The 18,313-nt window shown below is 40.3% G+C and overlaps 1 protein-coding gene across 1 annotated transcript in view; it reads left to right on the forward strand.

Moving 5' to 3' along the window:
- Positions 1-17,942, forward strand: part of Wwc3 (WWC family member 3) — a 108,744-nt gene extending 90,802 nt beyond the window's left edge. Inside the window, exons 12-23 of the mRNA XM_052171024.1 lie at positions 2,109-2,229; positions 3,490-3,564; positions 4,416-4,502; positions 5,404-5,596; positions 5,997-6,164; positions 6,519-6,670; positions 8,058-8,223; positions 9,343-9,507; positions 11,844-11,936; positions 13,289-13,516; positions 13,966-14,093; positions 15,401-17,942. Coding sequence (XP_052026984.1) covers positions 2,109-2,229; positions 3,490-3,564; positions 4,416-4,502; positions 5,404-5,596; positions 5,997-6,164; positions 6,519-6,670; positions 8,058-8,223; positions 9,343-9,507; positions 11,844-11,936; positions 13,289-13,516; positions 13,966-14,093; positions 15,401-15,467 — 1,643 coding nt within the window. The 3' untranslated portion in view covers positions 15,468-17,942. The remainder of the gene's footprint in view (positions 1-2,108; positions 2,230-3,489; positions 3,565-4,415; positions 4,503-5,403; positions 5,597-5,996; positions 6,165-6,518; positions 6,671-8,057; positions 8,224-9,342; positions 9,508-11,843; positions 11,937-13,288; positions 13,517-13,965; positions 14,094-15,400) is intronic.
- The last annotated feature ends 371 nt before the right edge of the window (positions 17,943-18,313 follow it).

An 18,313-nucleotide genomic window follows, 5' to 3' on the forward strand; every position in this document is an offset into this window, starting at 1 on the left:
CTTAATATACCAGTTGGCATCTTTAGCTATTGATTTTCAGTTTTTCCCCCTTCTTATCAACAGTATGTTCCTTGGTTTTAGTGTCTATTTTAATAAAGAAAGAGCAGTATGGTTTTTGTTTGCTTTGTTTTTGTTTTTCAATAAATGTGTAGTAGATTTTCTATTCCCTGTATCATTTAGTTTCGAGTATGTAGTACGGACATTGCTGTATCTCTTTTTACTCAGGGGACTTGATTCCCTGCTGCTCTGTGAATTTAGTGACTCCATCTGAGCTTTTAGTGTCCATCCTCTCTGAATGGACTTCCATTGTAATGATGAGAAAAAAAAAATGATTAGAGCTGAACTGTGTGTGAGGACTTTGGAAGTGGGATGATTGTCACCTAGTACTGTTTCTTCAGAGGGATTTTGAGCTGGTTGGAAGAACTGTCTCTGGTAGGTGTCTGGCTAAGGTGTGGAAACAGGCATTGGTTTCACTTGTAGAAACTTGTGATGTAGAGGTTCAGATACCAAAGAAGCAGTTGGGGTTGGGGTCATTTCATGGGACAGGGACAAAGACAAGAGTAGAACATTGGAGTTCTACTTACATTGTGAGACTTTTATACCTTTAGTTACTCCAGGATAAAGCCTGCTTCTGTCCTTGGCTGATGAGAGCAGACATAGCTTACCCACATAGTATACTACAGATGACTGGAAAGCCAGCTTTTGTTTCCAGTTGACATTGAGAGACCAAAGGTCTTACCTGTTTAATATGCTTGGGTTTAGTTGGTATGGGTAATGATTTGGTTAAAAAGAGGTGGCTAGGTTGTCATTGGAGTCATCCTTTCCCTTAGTTCATAATGTCAAGTTTTCAGTTTATAGAACTAGCATAGCCAGAGAAGCAGAGAGACCACAGAGATACCTCTATTATTAGAAAGCGGCAACATAAAGTCCAAAGTAGTGTTAGCTTGGACATCATATTTATTCTGTATTTTAACAAACCATGCCCCCTGTAAAACATAGGTTCCTACATATAGAACTACCTGTATCATAAAAAGGTTGAGTGTGTTTGTATTGATTTTATTTAAAGAAACTGATTTCAATGAAAGAAAGGGATAAACTAGGGTAGAAAATGTCAGTGATTATTTCACCCTCTTAAAGGTAGATAGAAAAGATAAAAATCAAATACTCAGTAATGGTAGCATTCTGACCCAGAAAAGCAATTCCAGAAAGCAGTCTGTCTGTCCAAGGCTATTTAAGGGGGCTTCTACGGTGAGATCAACAGAGTTGTCAATCCCTATGGAAGCCACAGGTCTCCAAGACTGTTTTCAAACGATGGATTCATGTTTTTGATTTGAAAAGCATTGTTAAGATATATTTGGGTATTTTTTAAAAATGATTATAAGTACAATATCAAATAGGTTCATTGTCTAAAATATGGAGAATACAAAACAACATAAAGAAGAAAAGTGAAAAATAACACCTCTTGGTGTAACTGCTGTTTTCCTGAGCTTTAGTGTCTTTTATTTTTAAATTATTTTTACATTTTAATCAATCAGCATTTAATGTATTACATAACTCTGTGATAGATTTGAACAAAGTGCGTTTGTGATTCTTTTTCCTTCCAGTCTCCTCTATTCCCTCCTTGTAGCTTTCCCCTCTCAGACTCTTTCAGGGGTTTCCTACCTCTGTCATCTTATTCAGTATGTGCTCACCATCAAAGGGGAAATACAAGATGTATGAGTCCAAATGTATGTTTAGATAGGTAAGAGATTTTTTTTTTAAAGAATATACCAGTGTCACCTCTGGCTTATGTGTGCCAGCCATAATGGTGAATATGGTAAGCCCAGCATGCAGTAAGGATAAGAAACATCTCAAGTTCAAAGAGCCAGGGTTATATAGTGAGCCTCCCACCCCCTAAAATAATCAAAGCAAGAAGTAGTACCCAGAAGTCTGTTGCTTTGGTTTTGCTTGTGGTTTTCAATATTAAAGACAATCACTTACAATGTCTCTCTGCATGCACATGCCGTGGCTTGTCTCTGGAGCACTTAGTGACTTTTCAGCACTCTACCATAGATGTCCTGGCCTCCTGTGCTATAACCTCCTGACCCAGGTATGTCCCTTGTTTGCAGCAGTGACCCTGCGGGAAGACAGCGCCAAGAGGTTGGAGAGAAGAGCACGCCGGGTTTCTGCATGCCTGTCTGATTACTCCCTTGCCAGTGACAGTGGGGTTTTTGAACCTCTAACCAAAAGGTTAGGAGCTGATCACCTTGTTTCCTTGTTCTTAAGAAGGAAGTTATACCAATGCCAGAGTGTTATTGATATGCACACCAAGAATCCATATGGAAATAATTAGATTCTAAACTTTGTTTATGGCTCCATACTACCACCTTTAATCTTTGGAAGGTTGGGCCTTAGAAGTCTGTGGAGAAAACACCTGTGGCATATGTGTGTATTTGGAGGCTGGCTCTTAATTTGTGTTGTTCTGGAATGGTTTTCCCAATCCTGGTTGTGACCAGCTTAGCTGAAAAAGTAACTGCACAATGTATACAAGGGACCTGCATTCCTAGCAATGAAGACCCACCCTCTCTTTCTTCTTTAGCTACAGGGAGCTCCTTGTGGTCAAAGCACAACAAAACCTTTGGGAATTAGGTAGTTCATTTTGATTAACTGACTTTGTTGTCATTGTGTATTTGTATAGTTGCAAACCTTAAGTATCTGTAAAGACATTTTAGTCAGTGCAAAGTTTTTTTAAAGTTCACTTTTTGAAAACTGCTTTTAGCGTGTCAAATGGATTTCAAAACGTATTATTTTCATAGACAAAGCAAAACCACAGAACAACACAAATAAACAAGACAGCTGTTGCTGTAGCTCTTACCTATAATTTTGACATTATGGAAGCTGAGACAGGAAAAATATGCCACAAATTTGAGCTGATCTTGGGCTATAAAGTGGGTTCTGGGCCAACCTGGGCTAAGATAGCAAAACCCTGTCTAAAAATAGAGAGGTAAGTTGGAGAGATGGCTCAGTAGTTAAGAGCACATGATGCTCATGCAGGGGACCTGATGTCAATTTCCAGTACCCATGTGGCATCTCACAATGGGTTCTCTTCCTCAATTTCCAGAGTTCCCGTGCCCTCCTGACCTCCATGGCCACTACATATGTGTAGCCCACGTACTTACACTCAGGAAAACACTTAAATACATAAAATCAAAATAAGTCTCTCTTTAAACCAAAAGAGTGATAAAAAGAGAAAGAAATTTGTGGGCAGGTACTAATGAGATAACCCTTGATGGATCCTGGGACTAGCTATGCCTTTTGAGCCCATGAATGAATGAATGAATGAATACACACACACACACACACACACACACACACATACACATATATTTGAATCAGAGTTTGATAAAACTCTTCTTAGTAAGAGATACCCTGAGCATGAGAGACCTTGTACATACCTATAATGCTGAGGTCTTTTTGGAATAAACCTAGTGAATTTGCCATTTTGTGTAGAAATGAAGATGCCGAAGAGTCTGCTTTTGGAGACACGTACGGAAACAATGAGCCCCAGATCTATGTGGGATATCTGTGAGTACAGAAGCCAACTTCCTGTTCTTCAGAATGCCCTATGTAATGAGGCCTGCTTGGGTGATATACTACCAGCTTTGATACTCTCAGTCATGTCTTTAGCCTTAAAGATGCCTTGTAGATGCGTTTCCATTGGCAGGTGAAGGGAGATCGAGGGACAGTATGACTCAGGTGTTGCTTCCCCATTCTTTTAGCTCCCATATTTCTCTCATCTCAGATGAGTTGACAGGGTTAGAAGGTAAAAGGGAAAGAGAAAAGTGACTGCACTGCTGTCTCTCATCACAGATACCACAGCTCAGGACTGTTAGCTTAAACTTGGGAGTAAGAAAGGTGGGTGGGATACTCAAAATTCTCATCAAACTCAAGATCTTAGGGTTATATTCCCCCATTTATGCTGGAAGTTGACAGTATTCCCCATAGTACAGATAGCAGGGTCCTTCCCTTAGCCCTAGAGAGAATCATCCAATGTTCTGTAACATAGCACTTATAGATATCTAGCTACAGTTTTAGTAAAAGTAGGTGCCATGATGTTTATACTGGCATCACAGGATTTTTTAAGTCTCTAGTTTTGGTCTACCCATTCTAGTCCAGTTCTCTTATTGTTGACTTTTAGAATCAGGCTATTTTTTGCTGTGGTGTACTCATCTTGTACACTGTAGGATATTCAGTTGTGTCCTTGAAACTTTTATTCCAGTTTTTGTAATAAAAATTCTTTGATATATTACCAATGTCCTTTAGGGGTAAGATAAGGTAAAATAGCCCTCAGACCGTGGCCACTATTGGAGTTGAATCACTGGGTCATTTCCTCCATGGGAAATTTACAGTTCATGAATTTGAGCTTTATTTTCTAGGCATGATAGTACCAATGAATATCTCCTTGTGCATGTGTTGCAACTGAGGAACCTTGCTGGGCTGGTGGTGAAGGAAGACTGTAAAATGTAAGTTCCTGATATTGGAGAGCTGGAGGCTATAAACAGCTAGTGATGTCCTTCCTCTGGCTTTCCTCTGCATGATACAGCTCATTGTCTATTCTGCTCAGCAGACTGGGGAACAGAAAAGCAGTTTGGGAGCTCACATTTGCAAAAAAAAAATAGGGGATATCTGTTTAAAGCACAAAGGATGTATATATCTTTTAGAAGAGCTTAATTATTTGAGGCATTTGATATACTATGTTAATGTCAAGGAAGGGCCTATCACTGACAGTATTGAGGATTACTCTGTGGTGCTAGTGCAAGCCCATTCCACTTTGTGATCCTATGATGTGTATTAAGAAGCCTGAGACTGGGTTCCAGGCGTCCTTGGCTAAGGAAAGGGGAGGGAAATATGAATTGGAGCTACTTGTCAATCAGCTAGTGCTCTTGGCCTCAGTAGCAGAATTACTGCCTCTCTGTGCTCTGTGACCCTAGGTGGGTGCTATTGGAGGGTCTCCCTAAGGTGAGCAACTGCCAATAATGGTCCATTCAAATCTAAGGTAGCCAACCCCATACATTCCTTGTGAACTAACTTTATAAACATGAGGATCCACATTGGGATTCAGCTCTCCTGGTGATACACACAGCAGTCATCACAAATATTTCAGGTCTCTTGACCATTTGCTGAGTTCCATGCTAGGGGGCAGAAAGCACAGAAAACAAACTATGCCTCTCTGTATGCTAGAACTGTGAGGAGAAGTCAGAACACTTGCTGAAACTGTCCAGCAGAACCTCAAAGCCCATGTCTTATCTTAGTCAGGCATGCTCCATCCAATCTATAGAGACACATTAGTCTATTGGACCTGGAGGGCAGGGACCATATTAGTTCATGCTGCCTACCAATATGTTTCCTTCCCTTTGTTCCTAGCCATATCCGAGTCTACTTGCCCCCATTGGACTCTGGCACTCCTAACACCTACTGCTCCAAGTCTCTGGAATTCCAAGCTCCATTAGTGTTTAATGAAGTGTTTAGAATCCCTGTGCATTCCAGCATGTTGACATTGAAATCACTGCAGTTATATGTGTGTTCAGTGAATCCTCAGCTACAGGAAGAACTGCTGGTATGTGTAGCAGTATGACCTCTGCTCATTCATATGGGGCTCTCTTTCCCCCATTTCCTTTTTCCCTTCTCCTTGTTTTATGACTCCATCTTCATCTTCTTTCTCTTCTTTCTCTCTTTCTCTATATTTCCTTTGTTCTTAATTTTATCTTTAATTTCTTGTTTATGCTTACTCATTTATGTATTGTATATATATATATATATATATATATATATATATATATATATATATATATATATATATATATATGATGGAGAGAGGGAAGAATGTAGGGGTGGGGGTGTACATACTATAGTGCATATGTGGGTTCTGGAAGTCAAATTTGATATCTTAAAGGACAATATTTATGGAAGAAAACCATTAAAACTAATTCTGGCTTTTACTTTTAACACCCATGTAGGGCATTGCTCAGATAAACTTGGCCGACTGTGACAGTTCAAGTGAAATGCAGCTGCGCTGGTATCCTGTGCAGGTCTTTGCCAGCCCTGAGCCACCTAAGGCAAAAGAGCCTGTACGAGTTACAGAGAGTGCCACACGGGAAACCACGAATGCCAGCTCTGGAAAGACGGTACATGGCCCTGGCTCAAGGAGCCAATCTTCTATGGCTATTTTCTTTACTTTGAGACTGGCTTTGCTCCAGGTACTCATTTTTAAGATTTCTTGTAGATTACAAGTCAGCATGAGTTATCAGGGGAAGGAGTTTCAGGGGAAGGAATCAGATGGGAACATAGCAATATAGCAGACCACTTCCTGAAAATGAATTTTAATGCAAGCATGTTCATGATCAGTACTTTTGTACAGATTTGTGGACACAGAGCTATAAACCCATGGTGAACAGTTTGTTACTGTGAATGGTAGAGTTTGTTCTCCTGTGTGGCCAAGAGGTTAAGCTGGTTTTCAGAAGCATCCTTTCCTCCTTCAGGATGCAGTGACAGTGCTTCTGGCCAGAACCACAGCACAGTTACGAGCTGTGGAGAGAGAGCTGGCTGAGGAGCGTGTGAAGCTGGAATATACTGAGGAGGAGATTCTGGAGATGGAACGTAAGGAAGAACAAGGCGAGGCTGTGTCTGAGAGGTGAGTGCTTAGTCCTCTGCCCTCTTAAGGCTGCATGAAGAGGCAGTACTCAGTACAATATCTTAGGGAGGTGAAGTGAAGTTACTAGCCTGTCCGGTGCCAGTCAGCATGGCTCTCGGGAAGGGAGTGTTTCTGGATGCAAATCAATTCCTCCTCTGTGCCTCTCTAGAACATGTCGTGTAGTGCTACCATGTTATTGCTCAGGAGCCATATTCTGGTGGGGAATATCATGGTAATATTTATAAGAGAAGTACCCCAACTTCTTGCCTAATCCTCTTCCTTTAATTCCAGAATTTCTTTTCAGGAATCCCCTGAACATTTTGGTATATGGAGTGCTTAGCCTAAGGTGGCTTTGGAGTTCTCTGGCCTTAGCGTTTTGAGTGCTAGCATAATAGGCATATGCCACCATACCTGACTCAAAGTTCCCTTCATGTTTTTTGTTCTGTTTTGTTTCTTTAATTTCTCTTAGGGTACTGGTAATTAAACCCGTGGCTTTGTGCATTCTGGGCAGGCATTCTGCCACTGAGCTATAGTCCTATTGTTGTTGTTGTTATTGTTGTTGTTGTTAAAACCCACCTTAAAGAAATTTAATCTATCTGCATCTATACTGTACAACTCACTAGTTTGGGGCATAGTTTCAATATGCCCCTTTTTTACCAATGTCAGCTGCGGAGAACTTTCAGTAAACAAAAAGGCACCCCCATGGATACAAGCAGCCACTCCTATTCCTCCTTCCCTCTGACCACATTCAACCACAAATCCATTTTATAGGCTTGCATCTTTTCGGACACAGTCCTCAATGGGAGCATATAATCACATAACCAAGCAGCATCTGTAGCCACTGCTACTTAAAGTGGTCCATCAGTGACTCCTTGCCAATAGAGGCCTATGGGAAATGGATGAATAGTTCGGGTGAATTGAGTACCTCTGGTGAAGTGGCTTGTCTGATCCTCTGGGGAGGGGATTTACATGGTGAATCTCTTCCACGGGTTTCTCAAATGAGTATTGTCTTTGTGATTCTTACTGTTTCTTCCCATGACTTTCCCTGAATTTAGTTTAGACAGAAATGTTCTTTTGGAGCACCTGGCAGAGGGATAAGGCATGCTATGCTTAAGACAGCAAGATGGGAGGGATTTTCTAATAGAGTTTTTGGTACCTTAAGTGGCTCAAATTGGGTGATAGGGAAAGATAAAACTATTAATGAAAGGCCTTGAAGTAATGTTTTCCTTAGAAAACAGAAATACTCCTACTTTATGAGAACAGCATCTGTTTCATTGAAATGAAACAGGTTTTGCTTGCTCTTTCTGCTATTCTGCTCTGAAAACAGCCATGAGAGGTATCATCTCTGATGATTTTTTTCATGTGCTATTTCAATATTTACCTTTAGGAGTTGGCAGGCTGACTCAGTTGATAGTGGCTGTAGCAACTGCACCCAGACCAGCCCCCAATACCCAAACTCCTGTTACATTGGTGTGGACTCTATCCATGGGCATGTGGTTACTGGCCAGGCAGATTCTTACAATCCTGAGAACCTTCAACCCCTGCCTCTTAAGGTAAGTAAAAATTGTCAATAGGGTCTTTGAATATCTAGTACCTGGCTGGTCCTAGAAGGAGAAAGGATGTGTCTCCATATCTATTATGGGAAGTGTGAGGTGCAGGGTAGATGAGTGGCCAGTGTATGTTAGGAAGCTAGACTGATGTGTTCACATGTAGGAATAGAACATACACTCACTAATGGCCATGGCTTGTGGGTTTTAGAGGGTATGGAGATGTGTGACATTTAAAGGTAATATGTAAGCAACATTCCTATATTATTAAATGCTGAGCTGTATAGCATTGCATAAGATTTAAAAGGGCTTAATGTGGCCTCAGCAGGTCCTACAGACATGTCTATCACTTGTAAAATGGAGCCTTTTACAACATTCTGTGGTGATCCTTTCCCATCTTCAGGAACAAATAAGTTTTGAGCAGTTGACACTGTATCTATATCTCACTGGAATGTTATTGTTCTAACTGTTCAATATACCAAAATATACTACCACCATGGTCCCTGAAGCGGCATGTATAAACTCTCCCCCTCGGCAGCTTCTTAGTCTTCAGCTTATATAGCAGATTAGAGTACTTGCTTCAGACAGTTTTTCCAAGAATTGCTGCTGTTCTACTGTTTACAAGCTTGAAAAGTAACAGCTACCCAATAGTGTCTGGGGAAGCTATATTGATGCCTCCCCCCACTTTTCACTTTATTTACATTTATATTTTTGGAAAGGACAAGGTTGCAAGATGGTATAATTGCTATGGAAAATGTCATGGCAGCTCTTCAAAACCTTCTGGTGGCTCATTCTTCTCATCCCACCTCTTGGGAAGAGAAGGGAGGAAGATTGCCTCAAGTTCAAGATAAACATGGACTATATAATGAGTTTTAGGTCAGCCTGGAATGCATAGCAAAACCCTATCTCCAAAAGGAGAAAAAGAGAGCTGGTAAGAGAGCTGGTAGGAGTATGGAGGGAGAAAATGAACTACTGTAGTTCCAGCAATGCTGCTTATGGGTGGTAGGTATAAAAAGGCAGATAGACCTGCAGGAAGAAACTCTGAAGAGGAAAAGAAAAGGTTGTTCACAGTAAATGTACCATTTGTGCTATGAAGAAGTCAGTAACAATAAGCCTACTACTTAGATTGACAAGGAAACCACCACAGAAGACCTTTACCTGGAGGAAACTGTGGGTGTTCGAAAGGAATGGCCTAGCCGCCGTGCCCGTGGCTCTCCTTTTGTCCGCAGTAGCACCATTGTGCGCTCACAGACCTTCTCACCAGGGGCAAGGAGCCAGTATGTTTGCAGGGTGAGTTGAAACTCCTTTACTATTGTGTGCAACATTGTCTTCTTCTTTCTCTTTGTTATATTCTTATTTTTACTATCTCTGACAAAAATATGTATGTCCTCACAAGCCATACCAATGAAAAATGACCACCATGTATGAGTGGAGATAAAATGAGTGCTAGGAACTCAGCTTGCCACTTGACTCTGAGCCTGTTGAGTTCCAGATTTCCTCTAAATTCTACCTCCTACAGATTTTCACTGTTCTGTGTACCCCATCTCATGATCAGGAGGCAGGGTGAATATTTTAAGAAACAGCAAGTCAAAATGGAGATTGTCTTGAGTTGGGTAGAAATCTATAGACTGCACTAGCATGTTCTCTTCATCCTCAGAAGTCCCAAAGGTACCACCCTATTTGAATCCTATAGGCTCTAAGGAATACATTCTAATTATCTACATGGAAATGTATACATTTTGGGGAATGATGGAGATGCATAGTCAGATCGCATTGAAAAGCTTCACTAAAAGAGGAACACTCCTCCACTGCTGGTGGGGTTGCAAATTGGTACAACCACTCTGGAAATCAGTCTGGCGGTTCCTCAGAAAACTGGGCAGGTCACTTCCAGAGGACCCTGCTATACCACTCCTGGGCATATACCCAGAGGATTCCCTAGCATGTAATAAGGACACATGCTGTACTATGTTCATAGCAGCCCTATTTATAATAGCCAGAAGCTGGAAAGAACCCAGATGTCCCTCAACGGAAGAATGGATACAAAAAAATGTGATATATATATACACAATGGAGTACTATTCAGCCATTAGAAACAATGAATTCATGAAATTCTTAGGTAAATGGATGGAGCTGGAGAATATCATACTAAGTGAGGTAATCCAGACTCAAACGATCACTCATGGTATGCACTCACTAATAAGTGGTTATTAGCCTAGAAACCTGGAATACCCAAAACATAATCCACACATCAAATGATGTCCAAGAAGGTGGCCCCTGGTTATGGAAAGGCTCAGTGCAGCTGTATAGGGCAATACCAGAACAGGGAAGTGGGAAGGGGGGATGGGGGAACAGGGGGAGGGAAGAGGGCTTATGGGACTTTTGGGGAGTGGGGAGCCAGAAAACAGGAAATCATTTGAAATGTAAATAAAAAATATATCGGGGGAAAAAAAAAGAAATGCTTCACTAAATACTGACATACAGGTCCCACTTGTCATTGGTCACAGGTGGGACCTAATAATTAGGATTTTTGGAAATTCTAATGTGCACATGAGAATGAGAACCCATAGGTAGGTGGCTTGGAAGTCCAACCCACTATAATCATTGAAAGGAGGGCAGTAAATTTGAGCTGATTAGGCAGTACCAGGGTGAGAATAACACCACTGACCTGGATAGTGAAATGGTTTTAAAGGGAAAATGGTCATGATGCCTATATGAGTGGTTGGACATACTCATCTGAATCCCATTCTCATGGTCTCTCTTTAACCTATGCTTTGGCAGAACCACTGTGGAGCAGATTCAGATGCTCTTTGACAATAGGGTGGTAGTAGGACAAAGTTTGCTGCTGTAGGACAAAGACTGGCAGCTGCTGGGTTGAGCTCTGTGCCCCGGCATAAAAGACTGCATTTATTAGTAATGGTGTTAGAAGCCTTGCTGCTTATGTGCATGTTGGTATGACCACAGAGCAAGTAAGCTTTCATGCCACTGTGTTCCTGAATATCTCCTGTAAACTGGTACAGAAAATGAGGCTGGGAAGTAAAGACATGGGCACTCACACAGAAAACCATTGATCCACAACCACATGAAATCCGTAGGGGCTCCCATAAAGAAGTGTTCTTTATTTTTCTCTTTAAAACCACACCTTTCCCTTGACTGGCACAGCAGAGCTTGGTGAATGTTGGCTTGTCCTTCTACCCGGAATGAGTCTTTTTTTCCAAAAAGCCATTTTACTAAAAGCAGAAATAAATAGCAAATGTGAATGATTGCTAAATAGTGAAACATGCTGAAGACAGTACTTGCTTTCATAAGCATCTCACTTAATATCAAATTGTAGTTGCTATTGATACCACACAATTATAATTGATTTGATCAGTGTAGAAAGTCCATGTGGTTAAGTTGATGAGCATGAAGAAAGACCAGATTGGCAGCTTTGTTTGTCTTGGTTTTGTCTTTTTTATCTTAAAACTCTTCTGTAGGTCCAAAGACCTGGTAAAAGCATCAACAAAAAGGTTTAATGTGTTTTAAATACCTGGGGAAAAATGATTCCATTTAGATTCACAGAGATTGAATAAATAGGAAATGTCTAACAAATTGTTTCTGGGTACTTTTTTTGTTTTGTTTTGGTGCAGCTTTATCGTAGTGACAGTGACAGTTCAACACTGCCCAGGAAGTCCCATTTTATACGAAATACTTTGGAAAGACGAACCCTTCGCTATAAACAGGTGTGTGCTACAGAAACTAATATGGAATCTATAACAGCTTGTGTTTTATTTGTATATTTTTATAAAGGTATTTTAGAGAATGCTTAAGGCCACATTAATTAAAAAGACTTTTTATTTCCTTGTAACTTCTTTAGAAAGTACAATAGTGCCATAATTCTATTAGCATTTCTTGAGATATTTTATATCATATATGATCATTCTTAAATATATTAAATGGATAATCATTTCTACATGATTTTATTCTTTTCCTTTTAGACAGAAGAGTATGTATAGCTTGTCAAATTTGGGCTTCTTTTCCATGCTTTATTTTTTATTTTAATTATGTATATATGTGTGGGAATATGTACACTGTGAATGCAGATGCTTGTGAATTCCTGACAAGGGTGCCTGATCCCATGGAGGAAGTTACAGCCAGTTGTAAGCCTCCTGCCATGGGTTCTGGACACCCAACTCAGGTTCTTTGCAAGAGCAGTACATAGTACTAACCACTTAATATCTCTGTAGCTTCTATATCTGAGTTTCTTGTCATATAGCATGCTTCTACAGTTTTTATTGCCTTTGCTGGCCAAGTGTGTGTGTGTGTGTGTGTGTGTGTGTGTGTGTGTGTGATGCCAGCTTTAGAAGTTATAGTTTTTGTAAGGTAGTAGGTAAATTCCTGTCTTCTGGGCAAGCATCTTCTGGAATAAATATTTTAAAAATTCAAGATTCCCATGTGATATTGGTACTCATATTAGTTACAGACTGGGGGATCTAAGAAAGCATGTACTTAGGCTGTAGAAGTTGTGTCTAAATAGCACCAGTTTGAACATTTTGAATTGAGTCATTGCTTGTTATTGTCCTGTGCTCTCTTTTTGAGCATCGTCCTTGACTTTGACCCATTAGATACCAGAAACACCAGTTTCCTGATGTTACATATTTAGCACCCCCCCTCCAATTTTAAACACTTTAGTGTGTTGCTAGTCATGCTTTTCAGATGCCAGTAAAAATGAAATATCAAAACAAAAGTAAAGCACATTTTGATATCTTAGACATATATTATCAAATGACATTTCTAAAAGAGTGTGTTTGTGTTTTTATCTGTCAGCCTCATATGAACTCTAAACTTTGACAAACTTAGTTGTAGGCCGTGATTAAAGAAGAAAGTTTGCTGTTCTTATTTTGATATTGAAGGAGAGATTTATCTTGCCAGAATCAGGTGTTTTTAAATATGGGTATGGGATAGGTTGGGCTTAGAGAAATACTTATACCACAGCCATCTCCTGTTAATAGTGGAAGAAACTTCCTTAAGATGGAGCCTGTGCCAGCACAAACTGGTTGCATACTCATTGATGCCCTCTGCCTGCTTTCTATAGTCTTGCAGGTCGTCCCTGGCTGAACTGATGGCCCGCACCTCTCTTGACCTGGAGCTGGACCTCCAGGCCTCGAGGACTAGGCAGAGGCAGCTGAATGAGGAGATTGGCACCCTCCGGGAGCTGAGGCAGCGTCTGGAAGATGCCCAGCTGAGGGGCCAGACTGACCTCCCACACTGGGTGCTCCGAGATGAGCGATTCCGCAGCCTACTGAAAGAAGCAGAGAGGCAGGTAAGAGAGTCAAGGGGCTGTCCTGAACTCCCGCTAGAATTCCCCAGCTATTACTTATCCATGGTTGCCACCCTAATCTCTAGTTATGAGTATTCCTATAGTGATATAGTAATAGAAAGGACCCTGGCACTTGTTTTCTGGAATTTTCCCCTACTATGCACATTTGTGGTGGCACCAGTAGACACCGAAAAGTTCTTCAGGAAGAGTGAGGGGCACCAAGGTCCTCCTTCCCTTGTGTGGAGAATGCCCTGAGGCCACATTCAGCCAGGTCTGGCTCCACCCACCCTAGACACCTCTGGAGAGATTTCCTCTGTGGACACAGATGGGGCAGGCCTGCCTTTTGGATCTCTGTGGCTGATATTAAATCTGCACTCCAGGGATGGGAACGAACTCATTCATTCTTTTAAGTAGCAGTAAAAAGTCTTGTTCATCAAATGTTTCTGTCACAGACAAGACAGACCAAACTTGACTACCATCAGGAACAAGTAGCTGAGAAGATGCTGAAGAAGGCCTCCAAAGAGATCTACCAGCTGCGAGGACAGAACCACAAGGAGCCAATCCAAGTACAGACCTTTAGGTAGGTATGGACAGGGGATGGAGCCTGTGCCCAACATTATTGCTCACTGCTTTCCTGTCACCATGGTACCTGAGTTAATATAAAAAGTACAGTCACCAGGAGTCTTTTGTAAACAGTATCTCCTGCCACTAATAACATTTTGATGTTTTTGTCTGATGTTTGCTACCTATAATCATAATACAGATGTTTGTTGTTTAAAAATTAAAATATTGCACAGTGCTACATGCTTTGTTAGTTTATTTGAGCATAATGTTTTAATCTATAATTCACCAGTTTGTTCTATTTTGTAACCTGATGCTGCTTTCTAAACATTTCCTACTATAGGTAACAAATTTACATACATATACACATCCTTGTCACATTTCCTTTTAAATTAACTTTCAATTGAAACCAGATCTACAAACTACAAAGCATGTGTATCATATAGTTTAGCTATCACGGTCTTGCTGTTTCAGGAAGCAAGCATTTATCATCATCATCTACTTTCCTACATTGGAATCATTATTGCATAGATTAGGTCTACCTGCACAAGCTGGCAAATCTTTTGGGGGAGAATTAATTACATAGTTATACCTATATTCTCTGTGGCTGTGAGCAATTACAGTAGAACTTAGAAAGCATAAAATTAGTGCATTTAAAACAAACATGTTGATAAAATTTGCTGCATCAATAATGTCATGCTGCTACTTCCTCCATTTGGTTTTCAAATACTGTCATCCCCAAAGAAAAGTATCTCATACCACTTGATGGTCAAGCCCACCGCTTCCCTAAGTTCTGCCAACCAGCAGTCTGTATACCTCCCTCTCTCTGTATTTGTGTCCCAGCTATTTCCTATTAATGGAATCATGTAACATGTAGTTTTCTGTGTCTTCCTCATTGCATTTAGCATCAGGTTTCTGAAGGTCATCCACATTGTAACATCAACCTATGTCAATTCTTTTTGTTACTAAATACCATATGTTTGACTGTCACCCTTAATTGTTTTGAAATCTTTAATATTCATATCCTTGCCATAATTACCATTAAGTATTATAATATTCTTTCAGTTATGATTTAGAATTCACACATTCTTACTAAAACAAGTATTTTCTGTGTATCTACCAAATACAAGGAGTATTTATCAACCATAGATAATAAGCACACCACAGGGCTTCATACAAACAGTTGTCACTGGTAATTTTAGTTCTGTTCCTCCAGCTTGGGATTGATTCTAAGGCCTTACCTAAACTAGCCATTTACTTTCCCACTGAGCTGCATCCATAGCCCTTTTAGATCTACTTCTAACATATAATTATTTCTAATTCTAGGGAGAAGATAGCATTTTTTACAAGACCAAGGATTAACATACCTCCTCTCCCAGCTGATGATGTTTGATGTAGTGCATTGTGCACATGAAGTATTTATCTGCCTGTTTTATTTTCATGAAGTTCTTAGATTAGCTAAATTTGTCTTAAAATATTTGTGCAAAGCTATTAATATACACATTTTGTAAAAAAAACATATATCTATACATATATATTTTATAATAGTGACGGCAACAGGGCTTGGTTTTTCCTTGTTGTGAAATCGACATCTCTGAAGACAGGTTATTTTATAAAAGATCAACTATCATGTTAAGAGTGTATAGTTTTTACACTGTTTTATTTGACTTAAAGGCTGGAAGACAGAAACGAAGTGAGTTCAGGCAAATTCACTGTATTGTAATTTATTTATAGTACTTTTTTCCTTGAAGGAAAATACTGACTTTAAGGTATATTTTAAGACTGAAATTTTGTTCTTCAGTATTTGTCATGCAGTAGAATGGAACTTGGGGCCGGTTGTATTTCTGACACCTGAAACGCAAACACTATGTGCTGAGTTTGTCACGTGTATCAGTTTCTCATAGGTGCATCTACCATGTATATTGTACACTTTCACTCTCTGTGTGTTATGTTAAAATATCAACTGCAGTGGTTCAGTCATAATCTGCAAGCTGTGTATGCATTGGAGGGCTCAGTGCCTTGGGCACTGACAGTTCCTCATTGCTGTGTTGTCATCTAATGCATCTCTCTGTGCTTACCATAAGTCTGAAGGTGGCAACAGGGCCTCCGGCATCCCAGGTTTCAGCCTGCCTGTCCACTGGTGACTGGTGGCTGTTCACATTGCTTACATTTTTCAAAGCATGTGCAGCTACCTTTGCCACCTCTGGCCAATCTGACAGACGTGGGGTGGGAGTGCTCTCCTGCTACCCTGCTGTTCTATGAACAGAAGTGAAAAGAGTGGATACAGCAGACACTAAAGGCAGAAACATAACCTTTGAAGGTGCTTTTTGTGTGTGGAGAGAAGGGCATGTGGGTAACATGGCTTACCCATCAAGTCATTGCAGGGGAATATTTGAGATAAATCAGAATGCGAACCAATATTCCCATAGAATCTTAAGACTAGCTCATGAGGGAGAAAATTAATGGAAATAAAAATATGCCATGATTCTTTTAAATGCCAAACAATTTAGTTTGCCTAGCATACATTTATTCTAAGTAAATGTGCTTTCCTTTCTGAGGCCTTGAATAAATAAATGAAGTAATCACAAGAAATGTGTAAAAAAAAAAAAAAAAAAAAAAAAAACAGTACTCTCTTTCTAGATCTTTCTTCTCCTTCTTGGAAATATCCCTTTTAATCAGGTCTCCTTTCTCATCAGTGTAACTTCTTCCCTTGTATAACCCACTTTCATTTTTGGATTTATTAAAAATGAATTTTGTTAAAAGCATTTCATTGACATGTGACCAATCACAGACAATGGAATTTGTCAGTGGTGGTAAGACTGAAAACCTTCTTTTTTACAGTTGTCATCTCTTGCTATGCATTCCTGCTTCTAGCCTTGCTTTTTTGCCCCCATCCCCAATTTCCTTTTTGTATGAACCTACAATAGAGGTAGAGACCCAAGGTACCAATCCTTAGAGCACTGCCAGTAGCAAGCAGTATTGCTGAGTAGGCCTTTCCCATATGCCTGCAGAAAATTGGGACCTTAGCCTCAAGCCAGAGCCAACTGTGACTAACTCTGCCTCACAGAGACAGCTCCTCCCAGGCCATTCTCTACCTGGAAAGAGGTAACCCAAATTAGGGAGCAGCTGAGGAAAACCAACTATGCCAATACAAAATAACTCCCAGACATATTTTTCAGAAACATCACTGCCTACCTTATACCAATTTATGTGGGGAGTGCTTTCTTCTTACTCTTGCCCCCACAAGAAACACATGCAGTCCCTGATTTAGGATGAGTCCAAGGAGAAGCACCTAGGTTTGATACCTTTCCATCCTAATCTCTCCCTGCCAGCTGGCTTTGTTACACGCAGAAGGTGAATTGTGTGCAGGTGTACTGCATTGCATGGACTGTTTGCTGCCATAGGAGACATGGTACCCAGCACCCTCACTTGCTTCCTTTTGGTAGCTGCCAACCTCTTAAAGTTACCATGCCGGGAATATATTGCCTACTTCAGACAAATAAAGGTGCATGGGCATTAGGGAGCTGGAGGGAGTTTCCATCTGCTATGTGAGTTTGTATATGTGCTTAGCCTGGTGAGAAAGAAACCACTGTCTCTGAGCAGCTCTGGTCATTCAACAACCTGAATTCTGCCACCAGGGTCTCTTAAACAGCACCATGTGTAAAAGGGAATTTGGTTTTTCGCTTTATCTAATCATTGCCTTGTCGGACTTTGGTGATTATTGCTGAAATAAGTAACCTTCTGTTGTGGGAATAAGTTATAATCAGTATTCATCTCTTTGTTTTGTCACTGTTCTTTCTGATTGTGTAATTGTATCGTTTGAAAGTATTTCTTCTATAAAATTAAACTAACCTGCCTTAAGAACAAATGGAAATGTGTGGTTTGTTTCTTTAAGTGATATGTAACTTAAGGGAAACTTTTAAATAAAAATGGTACAGGAAATGTAGCTCAGTGGCAGAGTACATATTTCACATGTACAGGGATGTGGGTTCAGTCTCAACAGCAACAAATAAATAAAATAGAGACATTGTATTAGTCAAGATTTTCTAGAGAAACAAAACATATACAATGAATACACTATTATATTGCCCAGCTATGAGATTCTCACAATTTTCAAATGATGCCCAAGAAGAAGGAAGGAGAGGCCCCTGGTCCTGGAAGGCTCAATGCAGCAGTGTAGGGGAATACCAGGACAGGGATGTGAGAAGGGGTGGATTAGGGAACAGGGAGAGGGGATCC

The sequence above is a fragment of the Apodemus sylvaticus genome, chromosome X (genome assembly GCF_947179515.1).
Source record: "Apodemus sylvaticus chromosome X, mApoSyl1.1, whole genome shotgun sequence".
NCBI lineage: Eukaryota > Metazoa > Chordata > Mammalia > Rodentia > Muridae > Apodemus > Apodemus sylvaticus.